This window comes from Macaca fascicularis, chromosome 6 (genome assembly GCF_037993035.2).
Source record: "Macaca fascicularis isolate 582-1 chromosome 6, T2T-MFA8v1.1".
In the NCBI taxonomy this organism is placed as follows: Eukaryota; Metazoa; Chordata; class Mammalia; order Primates; family Cercopithecidae; genus Macaca; species Macaca fascicularis.
Genome location: NC_088380.1, coordinates 99,424,279 through 99,451,720, shown reverse-complemented (window position 1 = coordinate 99,451,720; position 27,442 = coordinate 99,424,279). Strand labels below are relative to the sequence as shown.

General features: G+C 37.1%; 1 protein-coding gene and 1 pseudogene across 1 annotated transcript in view; both read right to left on the bottom strand.

Annotated features, from left to right (window-relative positions):
- Positions 1 to 500: 500 nt before the first annotated feature.
- FAM81B (family with sequence similarity 81 member B) overlaps positions 501 to 27,442 on the bottom strand; it is a 51,423-nt gene continuing 24,481 nt past the window's right edge. The window contains exons 5-10 of the mRNA XM_065546498.2: positions 24,654 to 24,772; positions 16,659 to 16,788; positions 14,306 to 14,412; positions 4,805 to 4,940; positions 2,761 to 2,956; positions 501 to 777 (exon numbers count right to left, since the gene is read on the bottom strand). Of these exons, the coding sequence (XP_065402570.1) occupies positions 644 to 777; positions 2,761 to 2,956; positions 4,805 to 4,940; positions 14,306 to 14,412; positions 16,659 to 16,788; positions 24,654 to 24,772 (822 nt within the window). The 3' untranslated portion in view covers positions 501 to 643. The remainder of the gene's footprint in view (positions 778 to 2,760; positions 2,957 to 4,804; positions 4,941 to 14,305; positions 14,413 to 16,658; positions 16,789 to 24,653; positions 24,773 to 27,442) is intronic.
- On the bottom strand, positions 10,842 to 11,980 carry LOC102140804 (RNA transcription, translation and transport factor protein pseudogene; annotated as a pseudogene).

The following is a 27,442-nucleotide window of genomic DNA, read 5'->3' as shown; positions in this document are numbered from 1 at the left end:
ACAAGGGAAATATATTTTAAATATGCATAAGTTAAACTTGCCACAAACATTGAGATTAGAAGTTGCAAACTGACCACTAGGTCATATCTGCTCCACAGGCATCTCATATAGTTTGAGAACTATTTTGAACTAGTTGCTAAAGCTTAAAAATAGAGGGATTTCTCTTGAAAAATGGAATTTTGGATAATAATGGATTATATATATATATATGTTAGTCATGAACTGTCACTACATAGTAGCTATTATTTTTAGACAGAGTACGTGCTCTCCAACTTGACAGAGCTCCCGTCATTCTTTAATGTATTACAACTGGCCTACTTCACTCATATACCTTATGTAGATTCCTTTTTCGTTATTTGTAGATTTATATATATATACACACACACATATATACACACATATACATATCTATCTATCTATCGAGAGAGAGAGAGGCAGATATATAAGGAAATTTCTTAGTTTTTTCATTAATAAATGCAAGACATCCAAAGCTTCTGTGCTTTATTATTTTTCTGGTACATTCATCTCCTTAAAAGGAGACATTAGAAGCAGTAAACATCCCAGAGATAGTAACTTTCTTCTTCAGAACTTTTCCCAACAAATCACTCCATTGGCTGGTGAAAAAGAAGATGACTGAAAAGGTTTATACTTCCTGGAGTTCCACTATCTTACGCTGTAATTTCTTCAGGTCTTTCTGTACTTTACATTTCTCTAAATCCATCTTTGTTTTCTGTATTTGCTGGAGAGAGCTGAGAGAGTCATGAATTGATTTAAATCCTGTAAGAGGGTAAAAGAATAGGTACACTTAAACAATGCATTAGAACTTTTTTTTAAAAAGTTGCTAATTGGCAGTCCTACCATAATTGATTATCATTTAATTCAAAGGGCATTAAATTCTATTAAGACCAGCCAAAAATTGTACATAATCTGTTTCTTGTATGTCATGAAGATTCATTCACAATAGTGTTTCAACTTATATCTGGTTATCTGGTTTCATTGTGAAATTAATTATTTTTCTCCTCCTCTCCGCAAATACATTGCATAATTCTATATTGCAAGAGAGAAATTTAAAATATTTTATTCTTTCCGTATGCTTTGACAAGAGATTTGTGTGATTTTTTTTTCAGTCTTGTTACCAAATTGAAGGTAAAGATCCCAGAGGAGATTTTAAAACTTCTCTGCAAGTAGCCCATTTGAGGGACCTCAGAGCAGCCCCCTGCTGCCTTCCTCCCTCCTGGCACTTTGTATATCTCTTACATCTAGTCACTCATGACCACAGACCTATCAAACCTCAAGGTCTTAGGGCACAACCCATTTGTTATTCACTGGGGCCTTTCACATAGTCGTTTCTCAACACATTTTTATTAAAGGCATAAAGCAGCAAACCGTTAATTTGAAGTTCCCACTTTCTAGAACTCCTCCTCGTTAGTAAAATGAAAGAACTTGCAGATGGTAAATTCCTTTTCAGTTCACTAATGGAATGAAGTTTTACTAATGGAATAAGTACAATTAAACCTCTGATAGTTAAACAGAAAGCAGGGCCTTTAAAAGAAGGGCCAGTTAAGTTTGGGACATGATTCCTGGCCAGATAATTCATTATTTTGATATGACGGTGGGAGGGGTATATTGTGAGGGTTGAACTTCCAGGCAGCAAATTCTACTTATATGCCAGGAACATCTGGCAGATTGAGACCATCATGTCCTCCCAAGGCACCTCCAACGTATCTCTCTACAGGACCAAATTTGGTAGAATTTACACATGAATTTTTCTGAGATCTAGAATAAAAAAGAAAAAAAATTACTTGGGACTTTCTCTAGTAAAGAAATTCTTCTGAGCCCTGGTAATTCTCTCAGAATTATGACTCAAGGCAGATGGCTGCTCCACAGCACCTATCCCATGTCCTTCCCTTTGACAAATTAGAAGAGCCTTTCAAATTAATCCTCTTTGATGTTAGCTCAGCTTGACACTGCTGCCATTAGCTTCTTTAAAAGAAAAGCAGTCATTATACTGGACTCTACTAATTCATCCCTCTTTCTCACTTCTAAAGGTCAGGTCTCCAGTCTGACATCTGTCCAAGCTCATTACTTGTAGTTGAATGAGAAGGGCATTTGATTTAGGCTCTTAATTTCATAACATACCCACAAGTCACGTCTTGGGTATCTCCAAGGATTTTCCAAGTCTGACAATTCCGTGATTCTATGATCTTAGTTAAAAAAAAAAAATCTGGCCGGGCGCGGTGGCTCAAGCCTGTAATCCCAGCACTTTGGGAGGCCGAGACGGGCGGATCACGAGGTCAGGAGATCGAGAGACGATCCCGGCTAACACGGTGAAACCCCGTCTCTACTAAAAAATACAAAAAACTAGCCGGGCGAGGTGGCGGGCGCCTGTAGTCCCAGCTACTCGGGAGGCTGAGGCAGGAGAATGGCGTAAACCCGGGAGGCGGAGCTTGCAGTGAGCCGAGATCCGGCCACTACACTCCAGCCTGGGTGACAGAGCAAGACTCCGTCTCAAAAAAAAAAAAAAAAAAAAAAAAAAAAAAAAAAAAAAATCTCACGCCAATGGCAGGCCTGTGACATTCCAAGTATGAGTGAAGAAAGTTAATTTATTTATATGCCTTCCAGTATAATACTCATATTCTATAGGATATTTAGAAAAGTGGATTAAATACATAAGGATGTCACTGATGACAAGATTGATCCCTGACCATTAGCTCAAAGTGGAAGACTGAGGGATTGAACAGGAAAGGACAGATATTCTACCTGATTGATATTCATTCTGCATTGTCTCTAATTCACCCCAGATCTGCTTTTCCATTTGTTCCATCTTTTTGGACAATTTATTTTCCATTTGCTTTACTTTACTTAGTTGTGTTTCCTGTTTCTCTGTGTTAATGAAATTCTCTACTTTGCTTGAAAGCTGCAGCAGTTTTTCTTCCATTTTATTTTCAGACTTTTCCTGTAAAAGAGATTATGGGATAAAACTTCTGAAACGTACATGGATTTATCCTTCAGCTTAGAGAAAATGTTTTTAACATTCATTTTTCCATGCTGAGCATGAAAATTCAAACCAAGTTCCTTTGTATCTAAAACTGTGTTCATAAGTATAAGAGTTAATCCCTTTGGCCCTGTTCATTTGTAGTTTCTGGAATTCAACATGTTATGGAATAAAAGAAAAGGGCTGTAATGTGGCCCAAATTCCTTGAGAATTTGGAATTTTAGTCTAATATTCAAAGATATTTTAGATACCGCTTTTCCTGAGCTCCTTGCACATCCTCCTTCGAATTTTATACCTCCATGTGGACAGACTTCAGCTAGAATAGTGATTCGTCATTCCAGTCATTTACTAGAATCACCTGGACCATACCCCCCGCCCCCACAAATTCTGATTTAATTGGTCTGTGATGGAGCTCAAGAACTGATAGGATTTAAGCACTCTCCAGGTGATTCTAATGTGCAACCAAGGTAGGGACTGCAGAGGCAGCCTTAGGATGATCAGCTGCTTTTCTCCTCACTTCTCCACAGGGAATCTGGGAGCAGGAGCTGGGCATGGCAGGTATGACCCCTTTGGTTCTCCTCTCTTTGGCCCCATCTACCTCAGGAATAAGAGTTGGTGGATTCCAGTCTCTGTGTTCCTTATGGTGGGAGGTTTCTGCCTGCACGATGACCCCATGGTTACCTAGTGCCGCCTATAACTGGTAAAGGAATCTGCCTAATTCAGGAGTGAAGAGCTAGCAGCCCCACTTGGCAGCTGCGATCTCACCACACATACTTCAGTAGCCTTACCAGCGATAAAGCTTTGTTCATCTCCAACTCTTGGACTCCTTTGTAACTCTATCAGCTATTTACAAACTCGGGTTGGAGCTGGGGACATTATTTCCTGAGCGGCCTCTGCCTGAAGTCTCTCTACCTAAGTTCTCAAAACATCTTTAGTCAACTGCAGGACTGGCAGCCATTGACCACAGTGATGGCGCTGTGCTGCCCTTCCTATTGGGTAAGATGTGATGGTTGCAGTGGAACAGGGGACTCTTGAAATAAGTATATTTCTCATGTACCTTGGTAGCCTCACCCCAAAGCTTGGCGCTGTCTTTACATGGTCTGATCTGAAAAAGGAGTTTTGGAAACCTTTAATCTACTAACAGATCTCCAGAAAAGTCAAATGATTTGTCTGCACATCACCCGGGGAGTGTGCCTATAACCACTGATTCCCAGGGGAGGCCCCTAGAGAGTCAGATTCCCTAGGGCTGGGGGGGCAATCTGTTTTTTTTTTTTTTTTTTTTTTTTTTGAGACGGAGTCTTGCTCTGTCGCCCAGGCAGGAGTGCAGTGGCCGGATCTCGGCTCACTACAAGCTCCGCCTCCCGGGTTCACGCCATTCTCCTGCCTCAGCCTCCCGAGTAGCTGGGACTACAGGCGCCCGCCACGTCGCCCGGCTCGTTTTTTGTATTTTTTAGTAGAGACGGTGTTTCACCGTGTTAGCCAGGATGGTCTCGATCTCCTGACCTCGTGATCTGCCCGTCTCGGCCTCCCAAAGTGCTGGGATTACAGGCCTGTATTTTTTTTAAAAAACCTCTTCAGGTTCTTTTGATACGGGTAGAGCACACTCTGAGAAAGACAGGTTTGCAGAGTTGGGGAGTAGCAAACAGGACCAGAAGACAGGCCTCTGGGCTCCTATTGTGGTGCTTAAAAAAAAAGTGACTGAAGCAGTGAAGATTACCATAAATGTAGAAGTGCAACCTCCCAGACCTTTACTCCCTGCTAACAAGGACCATGCAGGTGTTTACTTCACAAAATAACAGAACTCCTCACCAGTTTCTCCTGTAGGACCTTCAGACATTCATTTATATGGCCCAGGTGGTCTTTTCTATATTTGAGAAATTGGTTTTCTGTCCATTTTTTATTATTCTCAACTTCTTCATACAGATTACTTGAAAGTGAATTAAATCTAAGGGAAAAAATGTTTTGTTTCATTTTAATAAGTGAATTTAAACGTAAAAAATTAGTGTTGAAAAAGTCTGCAGTTTTTTGAGGTGATAAGACTCAATGTGCCTAGCCAAGTATTTGTGGGGTGATAATGGGAGGTGCAGAGGCAAGGCAAGTACACTCTGGGTTCCTGTCCTGAGCTTGAGTTCAGTCCAGCTACTGTTAACACCTCCTCTACATACCCTAAAATACATACACACATGACAGGAGCACTGTTGGCTACGAGCTAACCACAGCCACACTGAAATGTAGCGTTATCCATGCAGAATTGCTCTCATGGCCTGGGGCTCACTGGTTGTGTGTGGAGGAAATACTTTGATAAGTTCACTTGGGGTGGGGACTATTACTCATGCTAGGAGTTGTCTGTCAAAGGCCAGATAGTAAATATTTTAGGCATCGTGGGCCATATGTTTTCTGTTGCAACCACTCAATGCTCCATTGCAGTGGGAAAGCAGCCACAGGTAGTATGTAAAGAAATGAGTATGGTTATAGTCTAATCAAACTTTATGTAATATTCACATGTCATGAAATATAGTTCTTTAATTATTAGAATGCATAGAAACCATTCTTAGCTGTGGGTAGATGTGGCTAAGGGTGACAGTTTGCTGACTCCTGCTGAGTGCCAGTATGTGACTGGGAGAGGAGCAGGGGCAGAGAGGACCTGCCTCTGACCTTTCTCTAGCAGAGGAGAGAAAGGTCAGAGGCAGGAAAGTGGAGGGAGAAAGCCCCCAAAGAACCTGGGAAATGCGCCAAGGGGGACTTTATGTTGCCTTTGTCTCAGGCAAAATCTTCCATAAAGTCCCCATTGCTACCAAGGAGTCTGTGTGAGTGGATTTTTTATAGGGGGCATTTAAAGAGGCCCTGAATTACTCATGTGGGGCAAAAACAGAAGTAATAGAGGTACAGGAAGGGACCTATGGGACCTGTCAAGATGCTGCACCATAGAAGTATTAAATAACAGAGAATGAAGGATTTTTAAAAATGGAAGTGGACAAAAGGGTTGGAATCATATATCATCAGTTGAAAAGTCACTGTAGAGTGGCTGCGGGTTTGAGGAGAGAGGGGATTCCAATCTGAATTAAATCAGGTATGGGACTGGGAAGAGGTAGGATGAGGGATGGGGACTTGTGAGTGGTTTCTGTGTGTTTTCTGCATGTGACTTGCTCGTGATAAGATGTCGGCTTCAAATTCCCTTTTAGAATAGGTAAAACTTTTAGATTGGCAAGAACAATGTTTGTTATTGAAAGTATTCAGACTGTTTTACAATGTATGGTACAGACTGTTAAATTAATAATTGCTCTGATGTTTTCAGACAAAATTATATGCATATAATTTAGTTTGTGATGTTTGTCATTGGAAATTAATGATTAAATCATCCTGGACATACACTGCATGTACATGCCTCTCTTTCTCTTTGGAAAAAGTGTTTGGGCTAATTATTAGAAAATACAAGTTCTGTGAAATCATTGCTTTTAGGCTAATGGCTCTCAACAGGAGGCAATTGCCCCCTCCCACCTTCTCGCCCCCAGGGGACATTTGGTAATGTCTGGAGACAATTTTGGTTGTCACAACTGAGAGATGTTACTGGCATCTAGTGGGTAGACACTAGGGATGCTGAGAAACGTCTTAATGCATAGGAGAGGCCCACAACAAAGAATGATCCAGCCAAAATACCAATAGTGCCAAGGTTGAGAAAACCTGACTCAGATGATGAAACCAAGGAATGGGAAATGTAAGTTCATTTTCCAATAGTTGTATTAGTTACAGTCTAATAGCTAAATTCTGATCTTCGTCCTCTGAATTCTCTCATTATTTTTGACACAGAGTGATATTTTTCACATAGATATGAGGCATATCTTGATTGACTGTTGAGTACCTCAATGCTGCAGACGACGGAGTTGGCTTCTATTTGTGTTCTTTAGTCTACTTATGATTCCAATCACCTGTGCTATTGGTTAACAGCTATTGGATCTCAGACAAATAAACCCACCCACTGAATATGTAGACTCCCTTATTTTAGCCAATTGTTTTATCTATCTGGAATACTCTTCCTCAGAATATCTATTGGCTCCTGCCCTCATTTCATTCAGATTCACATTCATACACCACCTTAAAAAATAGAACTCTTTCTCCTTATTTGAAACTTCCTATTCTCTTACCCTACTTAATTTTTCTCCAAAATTCTCACCACCTTCTGACATACACTAATTTGTGTTCTATCTCCTCCACTGAAACTTAAGCTCCATGAAAGCAAGAATTTTGCATTGTTTATGGCTGAGAACAATGCCTGGAATATAATGAGTGTTCAATAAATAGTTGGCTAAATGAACAAATGGATCATTCTTTCTCATTAAGTATCTTTTATTAGCATTGCTGACAAATAACAAATCATAGATTTGTGAATTTATTTAGAAATCTAATCTATTTTGGTTTTCATCTTCCTTTCCCTGCCTCTGGTGGAAGTATTAATTAATAGTCATAGTTTAGGGGGCCAGTAAATCCCCAGATAATCAAGAGATAGCTTTACAATTGAGAATCCAGCCTTCAGTGCTCACCTTTACTGTATAACAAATAAATGAGAGCATCTACTCTTTTATCACTGATACAATATTAACTTCCCTCTGAAAACCAAGGAACCATTAAATATGCCCATGTAGTATCTCTGGAAGGGCATATCAGTAATTAAAATTCTGAAATTAAAGCCATAAAGAATGAATTACTACTTATGATCCTTTTATTATGAGATTTGCTTGCAATTGAGAATTAATTTTCCTAGTAACACTCAGAAGTTGGACTCTGTTGGTAGTTTATTAAAATTTGAAAGCATTTTTGAAACAGCAATCTCCTTGAGAGATGAAAAGAATAAGTAAAATAAAGGTTTGTATAACTCTTTTTCTTTGCATAGGATTTTCCCAGACATAATGGACATGATTTGCCATAATCTATTAATTACAGAACTTACAGTTAAAATGTCAACAGTATGAATCTATCTTAGATAACATTCACATTTTAGATCCCAAATCTTCTATTTCAATAGGTGTAAGAGCATTTCTATTAGATGTAGATAGATAGGTGATTAGATAGAGCTTTTTCTTTCCTTTTCCTCAAAACACAAAAGTCAGACATTTAAATTATAGCTAGAGACCTCACTAGGATGATGAGGGCTATTGGTTGTTTTTATGTTTTTGTTTTTAAGTGTTTATGCTGATTTAATCAAATTAAAATATACACCGAGAGCAATTGCAAGGGAGAAAGTTACAAAAGAGTGAAGGAAAGCTGAGTGAAGATCTACAGACACAGCAGAGCACAAGGAAGAGAGCTGCAGTGAAGGATTAGTGGTGAAGGCAGCCAGGGTCTGCCTTCCTTGGTCATGGATGACGTACAGAAATGAGAATGTAGCTCTATCCTAGGCCAGTTTTGCCAGTGCACTTATGTCCCAAAACCAGTGTCTGGTGTTAAAAAAATCTATTGAATGAACTTTTCCAAGATTTTGAATTCTTGGAAACTATTACTGCTGGCAGCCTCTCAAGAACTTAGATAGGGCTTTGACCAACTGTGAATGTAAAAAGAATTAGTGGCCTTTCATTTGCTGATAAACAGAAGATATTTTCAGTTTTTTGTAATCATATTTGAAAAAGAGCTTAAGATAGACCATATGCTATTTTATTTTAGAGATTGAGTCTAAGATTCTAAGTTTCACATCAGAAACCAAAAATTAGTTCCAAGAAATACTGTATTTCTACTAACTTTATACCTACAGGTAGAACTCTCAAACTAATTTCTTCTTAATGTTTTATGATTTCTAATTAGTGACACTAAAAATCAATTCTGCCTCTACTCTGATAGAAAGACTTTTGTTTCTTGGATATTCCAAATTGTTCAAATCCCAATACATTCATAGCCTGTTTCCCAGCCACCCAAGTCAATGTGGTCTTTCCATTTTTAAAATTTCTATGGTAGAATTAGTTTTCAATAGATAGAATTGTGAGATGGAGACATCATGAATTGATCAGAACAATTTGAGCTTTAGAATCAGACACTTTCTACCTGTGTGATTTTGGGCAAATTAATCTCCATGGTTGTAGATATCCTCATCTTTAAGATAGGGATAAATAAGAGCTACCCTGCAGAGCTGGGTGCATTGAGTATCTTCAGCGCTAGTGGTTGGTAGGCATTCATTAATGACAATTACTATATTTATTATTTCTGCCTATTGATATATCATCTCATTTAACATTGTCTTAACTTTTGCTTTTCCTGTGTTTAGCTTTTCACTTACGTTTTTTCTTCCCAACTGTAAGTGGCAAGGATTATGTTTGGATATTCTAAAACACAATGTACATAATATAGGTGCTCAAAAATCATTCATTCATTCATTGGCGTCTACTTCTGTTTCAATGTGCTGGGTGCTAAAGATACAAAGGTGAATGTGACCTATCTCTGCACTGGGTAATTTTTAACTTTCTATTGTGGTAGTGTTTTCAAAGTTGGATGATATTATTTGAGTCTATGCATTTGCTTTGTTGACCAAATACTTTTTCTTTTCTTATAAATCACTGTCTACTAAACAAGCATCAGCAGTAAGAGGTATCTAGGGAGTGACTATTAAGGGCTGCCCCTGCCAAACCCTTGTTAAAAGACAGCTTTATTTCCTGATGGCCAAGACTCTTGCTATGTAAGCACTAAGTAGTTGGCTTAGGACATTACTTAGCAGAAGCTCTGAGGATGATCCTTCTGAGGAGGAGGAACAGTGGAGGGGTTCAATGTATGTCTTTGTCGGATCCAGTGATGAGTGCCCAAATCCCAGCAATTCACTGGAAAACCGTCAGAAAACATTGTAGCTTTTAAGTTCAATATAAGTTTAGTTGACCATTAAACTTGAATTTGTAAATGTTTCTAAATGGGAAGATTGCCTATTTAACCTTTTTTTTTTTTTAAATTTGCAGACATAGTTTTATTATTTATTTATTTAGATACAGAGTCTCACTCTGTTGCAAGGCTGGAGTGCAGTGTGGCACGATCTCTGCTCACTGCAACCTCCACCTCCCGGGTTCAAATGATTCTCTGCCTCAGCCTCCTGAGTAGGTGAGACTATAGGCGTGCGCCACCACACCCGGCTAATTTTTGTATTTTTAGGAGAGGCGGGGTTTCACCATGTTGGCCAGGATGCTCTCCATCTCTTGACCTCTTGATCCGCCTGCCTTGGCCTCCCAAAGTGCTGGGATTACAGGCATGAGCCATCAAGCCCAGCCAGATGCATAGTTTTAATTTTGAAAAATGCGCATGTCAACTTTGAGGCATCTCAGCTGCTGTTTCTGGTGCTCAGCCGCCAGGAATGGTGGCTATGGAAGCCAAGGTTCTTTGTATGTTTTGGCCACTGGTATCATTTTGACAACCTGCCTTAACAGGTTTTAATTGTATCTTGGCAAGTGAGGTGACACGAAAGCCATCATCTTGGATTTCAATTTACTAATGAGGATGGTGGTGGAGATGGAATTACCTCGGCATTTTGAAGGCATTTGCTCCTAGATTCCTTGTCAAGACACCTGCGAGTAGGTGTGGCACGGGGAAACCTTTTCAGTATTGCTCTTTTCTTCTTTCCCACCCTCAAGGTACCTGGGTCATTTTCCATGATTGACATCTGGTAACCACAGAGGTACCCTGAGTGAAGGTGGACCCGGCCTGCAGCAGCTCTGCTCTTTTTTTTCCTACTTTCCTAAACTTTATTAGAGAAAAAAGCACTAGAACATAGTCACTTTTCTGGGATTCCTTCCCCAAAAATGTGACGTTTGATTTCCAAACATGCCAGAAGTGTACATGGTTCCCAGTTGTACTAAATAGGTGAGAAGCTGAAGTCCTAAAGTGTTCATCTTCCAACGTCTCCCAATCTGTGGTCTGTCCTTGGATCAGCAATAATTGTCTGAACAGCTACTATGGCTTCATTAATTTTTGTCTGTAGCTCTCTGAGCTCTTCTATATCCAGCAATTGCGGAATTTGAGCAGCTGCATTAAGAACTGCATCTCCTGCATCAAAACCAATAATATTTTGTCTAAAGCAACAGGCAAACCCTCTTTTGTTTGATTTGCCTTAGCAACTGCACCCTGTGTCAGGTGCTCCTGGGCCAAAATTCGAATTGCCTCAGGCATTGCCAGGTAATCGTCATGACATTGAATCTGAAGCAGGTTAGCCTTCACACCAGCCTTAACATCAGCATTATTTACGTCCAAATTGATCAACGGTTCTGCATTTTTAGTTGCATTGTCAGCAGTTTTTGCATAATCAGGTAGTAAGTCCTTGTATTTTTCAGCATTATCTCCATATTCAAGCCTAACAGCTAGAGAAACCAGTCAATAGCTTCTTGTTGATCTTGAATCTTGAAAGGACAGTCAACATCTCTGAGACACTTTTCAAAGAACTTGGGCCAGTCACTGCTGTGGATGTTCCTTAAATTACCTGTCTTCAATCTTGTAGTGTCTAACTTTCTGGTCTTCAAGCCAAACAAAGGTTAACCTTAACCTTGCTAAAAGACTTTTTTAGAGACCGGGTCTTGCTCTGTCATCCAGACTGGCATGCAGTGGTGCAATGATAGCTCATCGTGACCCAAACTCCTGGGCTTAAGTGATCCTCGTTGCCTCAGCCTCCTGGGTAGCTGGGACTACAGGTGTGTGCCACCGTGCCTGACTAAACTTAACCTTTAATGTTATTAAAACACTTTTATTTAAAAGTTAATCTCTTTATTCAGAGAAATTTCTTTCTTAAAAAAAAGCAAATTCTACACATTATCTACTTTATTTTTAAATTTATATGTACCTCAAAATCCTAACATTAGCGACAATTTACTTTTTTTTTTAAGTAGTAGAACTACTTATTCTTATTTTTGTTCAAAGTTAACCTTGTTAAAAACTAAATCCAGTACACTAGATTGAAACAGAAGTGCTCTGGAAAAAACAAAAACAAAAACAAAAAAACCCTGTCTTACTTTCTCTTTGAGCAAAATACATTTTCAATACATATCTCAGTCAAATGGTTAATATCTCTAATGTGAAAGAATCCTACACATTGATAAGAAAATGACAAAAATCCCAATACAAAATTTGATAAATAATAATGGGCAATTCACAGAAAATTCAAATAGTAAAAGGGAATGCAAATTAAAACAGATGCTTTTTTCATCCTTTGGCCAGTATTAAAAAGAGAACACATTCATCATTGGTTAAAATGTAGAGAAAGGTCTTCTCATACATTGCTGGTGGAAGTGTAAAACCCTACAACATTTTAAAAAAGAAATTTATGAAATTAAAAAAAAAATATATATATATATTCTTTAACCTAGCAAGCTTGCCTATAGAAAATAAAAGTGCCAGTATTTAAGGATATCTAAGGATATACACATACTACATTTTTTTTTGTGTGATGATCATAAACTAAACATAATCCATTCAGCAATAAGATAAATGGTTGAATTAATTATGGCACATATATAAGTTAAAAGATTGTACAGCTATAAAAATGTTAGAATATTTACAGATCTGGAGAGATATCCAGTATGTACTAGAAAAATCAAAGAATTGAGTAATATGTATAGAAATTATTTTTAAAACCCATGCTTCCTCTATACATGTAATGCATACATATCCTTTCTATTACATATTTATATTAACAAGCAGGAAATTGAGGACGGCTACATCCCTGGTATTGATTACAACAGAAGGCTGATATGCTGACCTCTTTTTTCACTGTTGTTGTTGTTGTTTTTACAATTAATGCATATTTTTAATTTTTAAAACCAGAGAAAATTTAAATATAAAAGTCAGTTGTGTAAAAATGAATTATTAGAATTATTTGCCTGGGGAAAAGCGTGCTTTATAGATTCACTGTCACCTACTGTAATACTACTGAAATGTTAAGACTTCACTACTTAAAGTGAGAAAAAGATTCAAGTTTACACTGTTATAAAAGTGTCCAGATTCAGATTTAACTACTCAGATGACTTTCCATAAGCCAAATTCCCACAGTACCAAACAGAAAAAATAAGCATCATCAGTAATGAAGCAGTTAGCCCTGGATCTCAAACATTTCCTTTTTCTCTGTTTTTCACTTGTTAATATACCTCATCCCATTTCAGTTTATAAATCCCATCCCTTCCCTATACAATCAATTCTTAATCTGTATATCTAGAAACAGATTACTTTTCTACTTTTCCTTTGGACAGTTTTCTTTGTCTTAATTCCAAGCTAAAGGTATTAGATCTAGTATCACACAGCTATTCACCAAATACCCTCATTGTGCTAGAATTTAAGAAAGTAGGAATGCTTTCTTAGAATATGAAGAACATGGGTATTTTCTGTTTACTCGACAACTACTCCAAATTTTAGTGAGGACAATTGTTTTACATCAACTTGTAAGACACACATATTTCACATTTTAGCATCTCCAAAATCAAGAGCTATCTTAAAATGATGATATGCTGTGGTTTAATTGTTAGCTTCATGTCTTACAGGTACAGAATTATAATGGTGCATGTTATATTCAGTGGCACTTAGATTTAATAAAATATAGTACAGACGGGAAAAAAATAGAGAAAGTAGAGTATTATCAGGATACTGGATTTGACCAAGGCATTAAACCCAAATGGCATGAGACATAGAGGAAAAAGAATAAGAGTGTAAGGGACAGTAGATAGTATCCAAGTGACTAGAATTTCCCTCTGCCTGCACCACGACCCTGGGAAATGATGATCTTTTTTTTTTTTTTTTTTTTTTTTAAAAAAAGAGAGATTTGATAATAAGGAAGCCAGTAATTTGAACATTTGTAGAGCCCTGTCTCCTTTACTGCTTTCTCCATTGAGTGGAGGAAAAAATTCAGTTTAAGACGGGGTAGAGACCAGTCTTAAAAAGAAATAATGTAAAGGAGTAAATAGAGGACCTTAGAAAGAATCTTAAAGGAAAAGCTTGTGTATCAAAATCATTTTAAAAAATATTTGATAATCTTGAGGAATGAAATTATTTTCCATAGTGCTTTACTTTGAGACATTTTAATATAAAATTGATAATAAGTAAAAATTACAGGAAGGGCAAAAATGATTGTGTCAATTCAGTTGAGACATTGTGCAATCAAAGTGAATGACAAGATTAATCTTCATAATTCTTTTATTATAAATAATGTATAAATTACTTTAGTGTAGAATATTCTCTGTGTTAGTTCACTGCTTTATTTCTTGGCCAGGTTCAAATTCCTGGGATAGGTTTTTATTTCATGCTAATGCTTCATTAGTCAAAACTCTTTGGAATGCACTTAACAGAATTAAAAATCTTCTATTCACTTACTTGAATTCCAAAAGGTTCATTTCGTGGCGATAATCCCCCTGGACCATCTTTAACTTTGAGGTTTGCTCAGAACTGGCAGTCTCTATCTTTCCTAAGAGCTGCATCACCTAGTCAAAGTACAAGAGGGTTTTTTGTGTGCATATGAACAAAACCACCAGCATTCACATTAATATACTTTATTCCTTTCAGGAGCTGGGAAACAGATTTGAACGTAAAGCATGATTGCACTTGAAAATGCCTTGTGTTCAAATGAGTATTATAGTTATGCTATCTTCAAGGAAAGAATAATAGGGAGTGTTCCATTCTGTTGTGTAGAATATTCTTTTTGATCATAGGCCATCTAATGATATAACAAAAACATGCTATTTCCATTAGTTTGTTTATTAATCTGTTAATTTGATTATATCTCTACTTCTCTATTGTCTCTCCAGTTACAATACAAGATATGTTATGCTACTGCCACCATATCCTCAGTGCACATTAGGTGATCAATGGTAAATGATCAACAAATACGTATTGAATAAATGTTTAAATACACAATCAGGCTCTGAGGAAAACACACATGACTGGCCCAAGATTTCCAGATAGTATTCTGACATGAACACAAATGAATCCCAAGTGAAATGACTTAGGGCATTTAAGGATAGGAAAAAAAACAAATTCTAGTTTTAGAATTTAAGATTAGAGCACCTCCCAAATTGCCAGAAACATTGAGAAAGTTCCTTTATGTAAAAGAACTGGATTAAAAAATAGATGCAGAATTGCAATCCATAATCATGCCTAAAGTAGTCACTTCTAAGGAGAATGAAACTACATGATTGGCTTTGGTCAAACAGAATTCATCTGCTAATAAAGGTGGTCATATGGAGGAGAATGGGCATTTAATAAAATGAGTTCTTATGAAAGAAAGAGGGGAGTAACGGAAGGATTTGAATAGTTAAGTGTTGGGTGGGCAACCAACAGTCCTTGAGTGGCTATTTACAGGAGAAAGATACACTTAAAACAGGCTAAAGATGGAAATGTTTGAAATAAAATAATAGGCAATTTATTATAAAGAGAAATTATAGGTAAAGGCAAAGGAAAAGAAAGCAGCAGAGCAATATTAACATTAGGTAAAATATCACTTAAAGCAAAACACATTTAAAAATGGGATAAAGATGGTCATCTTTATAAATGAAGAGTAAAACTCATTGTGAAAATAGAGAGCTGTGAATATTTATATATTGAGCAAAAAAGTAACAATACATTAGTGATTTTAAATGACTTTTCTTGACTCTTTACTGGTCAAGTAAGTAAAATATAAATAATGATACAGGAAAATATAAAAACTATAAATGTATTTAATAGATTTATATACCAAACCATGTAACTTGGAAACAGCATTCTTTTTTTTTCAATATGTTGTTGATATGATTGAGTACCTTGAAAAACAAAGAGAGTTTAAAAATTATTGGGCCTAATAAGATGGGTAAGAGGTAGATAAGGAAAGCCAGATGACAGATGAGACTAGAGGAAACTATGTGCTCAGTAACACCTGCTCTGGACTAACTGGCTCCCACCAACAAATAATCAAATGCCAAACTTTCATATTCCCAATTTCCAGAGGATTTCTACTTTGCTCTGCCCAGATGACTTCAGAGGAGAAGAGAAGTGATTGTTTTGCATAAGATATGTGACAAAGTGGAACACAGAAAACTTGGCATTGGGCTGCACTTTAGTGAAACCGTTGACTGGGAAGATGAAAAAGAGACACTTCAGGCAGAAAAGAGCACAAACTAGGGGAAGATGTGTAATATCTTGGTGTGAGTGGGGACCTACCTACAGGGAGCTCAGCATCACTGGACATAAAGGGTGAGTCAAGGAGCACAGTCAGTCTAGAGATGGCCTTTAAAATCCAGACCAACCAAAGGACTTACATGTCATTTTGTAAGAGATACAACCCATTGCAGGGCTTTAAGCAGGGATGTACCATGAACAATTCACATTTATGTTGGACTTTTAATAACAATAGCTTCCATAGGAAATTCTTTTGTTTATATTCCTTGGTTCCATAGTCTTTGAGTAAAAATCATTTTACTACTTCCAGAGAGTAAAACAATAACAGCAATGGTGGACTCAAGCAGTATATGCTTAGAGTAGATGACTGTGTTGGAACACAGCAGACAATTCATTAAACATTTGTTGATTGAATTAACTGTTCCCACGGTGTACATGAGTGAGCTGTCAGAAGTACACTCTTTGGAAGAAAAGAGTTCTCTTAAAAAATTACCACCTGATTGGGCATTTTGATAAGCTATAATGATCTTACTTCTGGCAGTAACACATAATATGAGTCCCATCTATTTTCAGTTACCTTCATGTCCAAATTCTTGGAAAGGGTTTCCAGGGCGGGCATGAATTCTTGAATGGCTTTCTCAATTTGCCGGTACTCTTGCCTGAAGAAGTGAATGTCTCCAGAAAGCTTCACGATGCTTGAATCACATCTAATGGCAAGATGGAAATTGGTGTGAGATCAATATCTTTATAATATTTGTAATACTAGAGTAGACACCTGCACATTCATTTGATGGCCAAAGTTCTAAAGTCATTTGAAGAATGAGTTGGTAGATACTGGAATGTATTCAGGAATCTCTTCATTTTTCTCTTCTCTTTCTGATGAGAGAGAAACCAGGTTGAATGCATTGGCTCAAACTAGAGCACCAACTTGAAATAGTTTAGATGGGGATATTGTGGTAAATTGAGGGAAATTTTACATTTTCAGCTTGATATTAACTTAGTCATAGAGAGTTATAGCCAATTTTGATGTTTTGGAAATACAGGCTGCTGCCTATGGTTAGGCAAAATTAAAATTTGTTCCACTTTTATATCATGTTCTAAATCCATTTTCCTCTCTTTATCCGCTTTTCTTGGCCCCCGGACTGTCAATTCTCCTTTGGCAAGAAAAGGTGTCCCAGCAACCCAAAATCTTCCAATCCATCTTCTCCAATTCCTCACCCTTTTAGCCTCAAACAAAACTCCTGTTCCTTGAATGGTCTCAGTCAGGCATTGCCATGTTAAGACAAAACCAATTCGCACTAACATATGAATGAAGCTTTGGTCCATAAAGTTGCATGTGATAATTTACGGAAGGAATTCTGGTCAGAAAGAGCTAGTAAGGTGAGCTGAAGATTATCTTCCCAGTATGTTAGGGAAGATAACACACAGAACCACACCCTCACAGCCATTACCCTTGACTCTCTTGGGAGAGAGCAGGTTGTACAGTGTATTAATGGTCAGTTTCTGTATATTTTCACATATGCATGAAGGATAGGTTGAAGAGCACTGAACGACTTTATCTTTTGTATATCTGAGTTATCAGGATTATTTTGATATTTGTCATTTTATAAAATAACTGTTTTGACTGTCATCAAATAATATTAATTAGGAAATACATTTTCATATTATTATGCTAAGTGATATAAATATTGTTTGCTTTATGACTTCAACATTTTTAGGATCCCAGAATGAATCTTTTTTCCTTAAAGTTTTTGGTGCAAAAGATTTGAGGCAAAAGTGAGTTAAGACGGCAATTTTGCCTGAGCATTTCTTTAAAAAGATCCTGAAGGTATCCCTTTAGTATCACCCTTAAAGATGACTGTAGTGGAGGTGAAGAGGCTGCTGGGAGAAAAAACTAGGAATTAGTCTGATCAAGAATGGGAGCAGGATGGTAGGCACAACATTCCTGATCAAAAGATGTTTTGCACCTTTGCATATACGAACTGTCACTGTCAGAATGGCACCTCTATTGTTGGTTAGTTAGAATGTCCTGATTTGAGTCCGTATTAAGAGCCCCCAAAACTACTCAGGAGTGGCGGCTGCTGCTACCACTACTTCCTGCCATCTCCCTTCCATCCTTCTCTTGTTTCCCACCTTCAGGGACAGCAGGGTCTGTGCAGTGGAGGCCACTGGTTAAAAATGTGGTTTCTGGTGTCAGATAGACCATGCTTCTGCTACTTCCTAGGTTTATGATCTGGGACAAGCTTCTTAATGCCTACGGGTTTCAGTTTTCCTCATCTGAAACAAAGGGGTAATGATGCCATGGTCACTGCATACAGTTGCACAACTTGTCTACCACACAACTCCGGGGGTGCCAGAAACACATGGTTGACAATGCAAATAGTGTCTCCTGGAGTGCTCAGCCTTCAAAACTGTAAGTGGCTGTCCTGAATAGTGTTACTTTGTAGGTTATTTAGGGATGGAAGGAGGCGATGCATGCAAAGCATATAGCCAGTGCCTGACACAGGGGGAGCACCCACATAAGATTAGCAGCTAGGATTTATTTACTCATCTCGAGAGTTGCCGCCTATTCATTCTCACCTCCCCTAACCACCACCCACTAGCCTAATCCCACATGTTGAAGTCAAGGATTGATTCATAGCTTTTCAAAGCTGCACTCTATATTCCAAAAGGAGTTCCTCTGCCTACTCCTTCTTTAGAATGATTTTATTGTTTCTGTTAAAATAGTACATGACTGTTACAAAAAATTTCATATCATGCCTAAAAAACAAAGGTTAACATCTTCCCAAATCCTGCTTAAAAAGTAACATTATGAATATTTGATTATCATTCTGTTCATCATTATACATATATACTTAAAATGTATGTGTTCTTATAGATATATATATACACACACATAGAGATAGGAAGGAAGAAACATAATTTAGAATACTGGGATTATATTACATGCATCAACTTTAAAATATTACATTTAATTTTACTTTAACCTAAGAAAAGGTAATTGTAGCAAGAAATGAAGAAACCACTGAGTTTCAGATATGTATTTCTTCACTATGAGAGAGATTTCTTTTCTAAAAAAAGAAGCTATAAAAAGCTATCATAGATTGGAATTGTTATACTTGTCACAGCTACCATCTCAATACCAACTTTAGATATTATCGTTGACCATATGCCAAAAAATGAGAAAATAAATAAGTTTATATGCTTGTGCCTTCAACATTAAAAAAATAACTTGCTAATTTAAAAATGTTAAATTTTATGACATTTGCACTGTGTTCTGTCACTAGAATGCCTATGGTTATTTAATGTTCACTTTATATGTAGATTAGACGTTCATTGATCATCCTTTCAAACCATGATTTCTTTTCTAAGATCCTTATTTTGATTTATTCCATGGTTGGCCAGAGTTTGTCATCCAGATTTTAAAATCAGGGCTCAGGAGTGCTAGAATTCTCAAGTTCTTGAGTGCTTGAGAATGCCTGACTTCTCTTGTGATTGAAAGGTAACTTAGTTGAGATAACATATTTTTCTTTCTTTCAGAACATGACAAACATCAATCCATTCTTTTCTAGCATTGGTTGAGGTGGAGAAGTCTGAGGTGATGACATTTCTTTCCTTTTTTATGAGACTTGCTTTGACTACCTGGATGCTCTGTGAGTCTTTATCCTTGCTGTTCAGCAACTTCAACCAGGATATCTTGGTTTCATTGTTCTTATATCATTTTTTCCAGGGTTACAGTGTTTCCTTTTAATCTATAGATTCAAATCTGTATTTCAAGAATGCTTTCTTCTCTTATATGCAGGATTTTTTTTTGAAGAATTTGTTCTGTTTCTTCTTTAGGGCCTTCTATTAGTTCTATGTTGGATGAGTTTTCCTTGTCTGTCATATGACAATTTTTCTACAATAATTTTTATATTGAAAAGTATCTCTTTTCATTTAGTGTGGTTTACTCATGTTTTTACTTTCTATAACTCATTATTTTTGGTTGCATTTGTTCTATTTTAGGAGTTTCTAAGGTAGATTAATCTTCATAATATCTTGACTTTTTCTTTTACCTATCCCTGAGCAATTCAGTTTATCTATCTCCTTTTGTTATCTGATAGTCTCTTTTGGAGGGAAACCTTTTTATACCTTACTTTGAAAATTATTATTTATTTTATCGAAGTAAAAGATGCCTGTAATTTGAAAGTTAATAATAACAAGTTGATAATAAACTACAGTGGTTTCTGACCCTTCCTCTCGCTGCCTCTCTCAGTTCCTCTCCCTAGTGGCAAGGGCCTGAAGCCTTTTGAGAATTCTGTTGCATAAAGTTAGGTTGTTCTCAGCTTATCCTACAACTTTAAAATTGGCCTTCATTCTGCTAAGGCAGTTTTCATGTTTCCATCTGCTTTCTAAGTTCCAAGACTTCTATGCTGATATCCCCAGTCCCTATGGGTTCATATTTTAAAGAAAAAACCTTTCTACTATAGATTCAGTGGGGCTTTTGGAAGGGCCAAACTACATGTGACTGTTCAAAAGTAACCTTTTTTTAAACAAATAAAATTCTTTGTCTTTCATTCTTAATTTCTTTGAAACCGGGAGAACTTTTGGTTTGAATTCTTCCTATACTTTTCTGGGTAGTTCCTTCATGAAGTATATTCACTAGTCTTTTGCTTACGTTTTTGTGTATCTATTATCTGTCTGTCTGTCATCTATCTATCTGTCTTCTGCCTATCTGGGGATGATAGTGGAGGTGATTCATATGCATGACTGCATTCCAACAATCACTATTATGTCTTTGAATGTTTCTGCTACCTGCAGAGGATCAGTGAGTGTGTTTGGTGGCAGGTAGATCGCATCCTCTATTCAGGCTTGCAGTATCAAATCTCTCTCCTTCCTCAGCCTGTTGCACTTCAGCCAGTTTCTCTCAGGTATAAGTGGGCAAGGAGGGAGGTCCTAGATGATAGGAATGATAAAGAACATGGTTGCATCTTTGGCTATACCTCCCAGCTGTTCAGTGTTGCTGACCTGAATCTCTAAGGGGACATGTCGTCTTTCTCCGATGACCCACCCGAGCCTCTACGTAATGCTGCTTGATTCCATTTTGCCAATGTCTCTCAAAATGATGACTGTTGACTAGTGGGAAATCATTATGTTTAAAACCTGAGAAGGACTGTATCAGTCCAAATGTCACAATATTTGGTAAGTGTGTTCTGTTTGTGGTTACTAGCTACAGCAACTTCCTTATTATATTAAAGATGGAGTTTTTGTTTTCCTCCTTTTTCTTTTTCACTGGCATTGAGCTGCCTCAAGTAAGAGGAGTGGAATAAAAGGTCTTTATTCTGCCCTCTGTAACCAAGACTGTTTCCTCTTAAGTGGTCAAAAGTCGATAATATCCACACACTATATGTTTCTTTAAAGAACATGATTTTGCATTTAATCACAAATCAACAAAATTTATATATATTTTTCCCCCCACATGTAGGTTTGTTCTGGAATCCTAAAGAGCCAAATGGGGCTAGAAAGTTGACCTCAGACTGCTGCTACGGATGGTAAGTCATATGCATCCCTAGGGTGCCCTTCGCATGCTCGCCTTTTCCTTTTTTGCACTTCATCTGAATCTCTAAGGGGATATGTCCTCTCTCTCTGATGACACACCCAAGCCTCTAGTCTATTAAATAAAGGACAGGGTGTCAAAAGCAGGCTGGCAACTTTGAGAACCTCGTCTCATTGGGAGAACTTACTTTTAAACAGCAATGTATTGCCATGGGAAATAAAGTGTAAAATTCAAATCTCATTGTAGTTATTAAATGTTGAGACTGATTTATGAAGCAGTAAAATGTTTGCTAGCAATTATGTTAAAACAACCAACTTAATTTTACTTATGCCAAAATGCTAATTGGAATAGAGGTCCCTCTATGTGGAAAGACAGTAATCAATCTGCCTTAGCTTGTCCATTAGTCATTTGCCTGGCAAAGGCACAGAAAAGGAACAGGAGAAGGAGGGTGAATTTAAGTCTCATGGCTCTTAGCCAAATTCTGTCTCAGATTGCCAAATAGATTTTAGAAATTTTCCATAAAAGGGAGACATTTCAAGGAAAAATAAGACCTTGTACTAAAATCACTGCTTATGATTGAAGGGGAAGGTAAGCAAAAAGCTAGCAGAGCAAAAAGAATTGCACATCTTGATGTAATTTCATTGATCTCTTTGTTTCTTTGAGATCCATTTGCTCGTTTGTCTTGTAAATAGAACAGGGTTTACAAAAATAAAATAATTGGTTTGTAAGTGGTTTGCAGGAAGAAATAGTTGGTAGGAGTGTCGTCAGCATACCACCAAATTTAACTGAATTATATTTCATTTAAAACATGTTTGAAATTAGCCAGTCATGGTGGCATACACGTGTAATCCCAGGTACTCATGAGGCTGAGGCATGATGATTGTTTGAACCTGGGAGGACAAGGTTACAGTGAGCCAAGACTGCACCACTGCACTCCAGCCTGGGTGACAGAGTGAGACTCTGTCTCAAAAAAGAAACAAACAAAGAGACCATGTTTGGTTTTATCTTCTTTGCAAAATCTTGGCACACCTAAATAGGGTTATGGGTTTGCTGATATTTGTCTTGTTATCTTGTTTTGTAACTTACCCAAATATTATAAAACTTCTTTGGTATTGATCAAATATTAAATAATGAAATAAATATTTCTACATATATTTTATTTATATATTCATATACAATATAAATTCCCCTCTTTATTCTCTGGACTGACCAGCAGTTATTTTTTTCTTTGATGAGAGTTTTTCAAACATACGTATTATTTCCTAGACAGCATCTTTTATTTTTAACAAGAATGAAGCCACACTCCAGAACTACAAAGTCTTTCCCAAAGCTACTAAGTCATTTATGTTGTGGGCCAACCAGAAACCTGGGCATCCTTGACACCTCCTCCCTTCCTCCCCTTTGAGCTCCATGCCCATTCCAGTTAATATCCGGATGGTGTCTCATACACAACATGGTGGAAACCAAACACTTTATTACTTCCTGTTTCTCTTTCCCCTTCCTTGTTATAATTGCTCCTTATTTCATATTTCCTTCTCTGTGGAATAACATGAGTATTCAACCAGTCTCCAAGCCCAGAAACTTTGGTCATTATCCTTGACCTCCCACTGCTTAATTCATCCTCCATGTTTATTCATGCACTAATCCTGTAGATTCTATTTCCTTAATGTCTGTGTTGTCTGTCATCTGCTCTGGGCTTTCATGGCTAGTGCCTTGGTTTAGGCCCTGCCACTTCTCACCTGGATTGGTACAACAGCCTTCCTCTGATCTCCACATCCTCTTTTGTATCCTACCAATTCAGCTACAACTAGAATGTCACAAAACATGATATGCCACCCCCTACTTAAAATTCCTCCATGGTCATTTATAACCTTCTACGTAAAGTGCCAACTCTTTACCTTAGCCTACAAGACCCCTCATCTTCCAGGTCTGGACTGCTTCTCTGGCTTCATGTCCCAACTTTCTCAAAATGCCTGCTCCAAAATGCCATAACCAAAATGCCATTCTCCCAGGTAGGCCCATGAACATGTCACAGGATCCTTCCCTCAGTTCTTTTGCATATATTATTCTTCCAGGTAAAGTGTCTTTCTCACTTTTCCTTAGCTAGTTAACTGTTATAAATCCTTCAAAACTCAGCTCAAGTGTCACCTCCCCTGGGAAGCCTCTCTTCTGCATGGGTCTGATTTGGACATTTCCATAGCCTCCCAGACTTTTAGTATAGCATTCACTTCATGAGTTATTGATACAGCTTGTTTTCCTTGGTAGACTGTGAACAGCTATAGAAAGGAGAACATGTTGCTGAATTCTAACACATGGCCTGGCATAAGATGAGTGCTTAATACATTTTTGTTGAATTAAATGGGTAAATACTCTAGGAGAGCTTTGTCTTAGGTAGTAATTATCTAATTCCAAGAGGATTAACCAGATGGAGACAGCAGTGTTACAGGAGAGAGGAATGAGGTACTGGCAAAAGATGTAGAGATGGAAAAAGGTGTCCACAGTCACCCATTCACAAGTCATCTTTGACGTGTCCACCAGAGTGGTCCTGCCATTCTCAATACCTACACATATTTGCTGAACTGCATACCATCAATTCTTTTGATTTAGAAATCCTGTACAAAAGATGTTATTCAAAACTTTATCCATTTGGCAGTAAATCCCGTCAGACTATTATAATCCTTGTATATTTTAAAAGTTTTACTCATTAGCATTTGACATATATGGGGATTTCGTACATGGTTATGAAGGTGTGTCTATGTATGGATGTTGGCATTTGGACAGTTGAGGCCGTAAAGACAGAACTCTGGTCACTTCCATCAGTACCAAACTGTGTAAGGGGTCTTTACAGAAACTTTGAATCTCACAGGTAGCGTGAAGCATTCAAAGTTCTATGGTACACTTTCTCAACTGCCATCTCATTAGTTTAGCTTAATGTGTAGACAATATCTTTTTTCTACAGCATGGAACTTGTTTGGGAATGAGAATTCACTGGCCAAGAATTGACCATTAAACATTAGTCAATATGCTGCTTCTCACCTGGCTACTCTTCCTCGAAGATCTCCAACTCCTTGTAGGTGTTTCATGTTTATCTCCTGTACTGCAAAGTTAGTTCCTGTGGCCGCCTGATCTCGAGCTCTTATTTGGTCTTCTAAAATCTGTAATTTTGAGTCAAATTTCCCATTAATTTCCCATCACACATGATAAGGAAACATCATTTAAAGCAGGGGTTACCTAATTGAATGCATTTTGTAGTTAGGCTGATGGTGTAAATGAGTGAGAGAGTCCTAGCTCAGAGAGAATTGATCTCTGCTAATTTATCTGAGGGACAGCAGTGGTTTGATTCTAGCTGATTATTGCCAGGTGGGAAAGATATCTCAATAGTGTTTTAAAGAAAGCTAGAAATCCAGATTTTATATGAAATTGCTCAAATTAACAATATTGGCATATTATTCAAGATCTTTTACAAACCATATATGGACCAAACAGAACATATTTATTGTGTTGATATGGTCATGGGTTGCCATTGGCCATCACCAACATAAAAGCTTTTCACAAAAATGCATTTCACGATTGGTGCCATAAGTTTGAAAAAGGATTTTTTTCAATATGGCATCAGGCAAGATTTTTTATGGATTGAACCAGAACCACAGTGAAGTTAACATAGTGCAAGCAAATCTGAATCAACCTGTTTAATACACAATGCAAAAGAGTTTATCTAGATTACTTAGAGAATATGAGAGATTTCTGGCTCATTCGTGTCCAGATTTTGTCCATGAATATTGTTAGTCATGTCTTTATTGTGTTTTGGTGTTCTGGAAATAGAACTGACTTTCTTGTACCACCAGGCTATTGGTCCCAAGAACCATGGATTTTAATTTTTTGTACCCATTTATAAGTATTGATTTAAAAAAATAAAAAAAATTCTGCTTGTCCATAGAAAAAAATTGTATTATACTTGACATTCAAATAAATTCCAATGTAAAGTGAAGACATATAAGAAATTGGTATTTACTAAGGAAAAAAGTGAGAGTTCTGTGTAGGCCTTTGGAAAACACAAATCTGTTACTTGGGGAGACATTTCAGTTTAAGTATTATATTTGACAAAGTCCTAAATTATGTTTAAACTATGGCTATGAATTTTACTAGGAAAGAAAGAATTTTTATAGCAAATAAATTATAGGAATTTCAAAGACCACAGACAGACTCTTGCTCATTTTTTAACTGGGATTGAGACAACCCAAGGGCAAATAAAGCCTTAATTGAAGATGTAAAAGTGTCAACAACACTAACTAGAGTTTGGTTTTTGTCTTTTTGCATGTATGCAGGTATTTTGTTTTCTGTTTTGGTAAAGTTAGTGATGAAAGGAAACTTATTCTACTATATACTAAAATATTTTCTAAAATAAGGATAAGTAAATCAGTGTAGTAAAGGTACATAGCTACCTGTGATGTCATGAAGACCTTGGCAAGTGTAAGAAAGGAATATGCTCTATATGCAACGCACAGATCAATGGAGGAGTAATTTCACAAGTGGGTTGGGGTCTCTAATTACTCAGAAAATTATTAATTTAGATCCTTACCTCAAGTCATATATCATTATAGATTTCAGAAAAAAAAAATTTAAAATATTTTTTAAATTAAACCATAAAAGTCACAGATAATAGAGGAGATTATTTTGGAACTTTCTAGTCTGAGAAGTATAGTAGTCCCCTCTTATCCAAGGGGGATATGTTCTAAGACCCCCAGAGGATGCCCAAAACCTCAGATAGTACTGAACCCTATATATATTGTTTCTCCCTACACATACATACCTATGATAAAGTTATTTATCAGTAAGAGATTAACAATATCTAAAAATAGAATAATTATAGCAATGTACTATAACATCATACACACTGTGGCTGTAACTCTTGTAGCTTGAAGTGTGACAGCAAAACTAGCATGAATTTCTTTTTCCTTTGTCACAATTTCATGGATAGAAGATTTGTTCTTACCGTAGATTTTAGCAAACTCAGCATACAATTTTTTTTTTCCTTATTAAGTTGAGAACTTCAACCTTCTCACTTAAAGAAAGCTCTTTACAGCTTCTCCTTGCTATAGTGGAATTGCCAGCATCACTACTTTTGTGCTTTGGGGCATTATTAAGTAAAATAAGGGTTACCTGAACATGAGCACTGTGATACCTCATCTCAAAAGTTGATCTGATAACCAACAGGCTACTGAGTGACTAATGGGCAGGGAGTGTTGACAGTGTGAATGTGCTGGACAAAGGGATGATTCACACCGTGGGTGGGATGAAACAGGATGTGCAAGATTTCATCCCACTACTCAGAACAGCACACAATTGAAAACTTATGAATTACTCATTTCTGGAATCTTCCATTTAATATTTTTGGAAATTTTTGAAATCACAGAAAGTGAAACCACAGATGAAGGTGGGAGGACTACAGTAATGAGAGAAATTACAAAGCTAAATATTTGAATATTTACCTTTGTTTAAAACTTATAAAAACATTGTAAATACAATTAAGATAGAAAAAGCAAACTGAAAAAAAATTTTCATCATATACTATTGCCAATGGTCTCAGTGATATACTGCAAGCAGCCTGGATCTGTCTGTGAAGGTGGATTGTATACATCTCTTCTGATCTTTGTGTACAGTGTCATCTTGCTGGTTGTTTGAAATTATAGTAGGAGTATTTACACCATAGAAATAGGCAAATACTACAAACCAGGCTTTCTTTTCTTCTAGAAAAGGACTGATTGCTGATTGTTAAACACTTACTCTCATTTACCAGTTATTATTTCTAATATGTGAAATAAAAG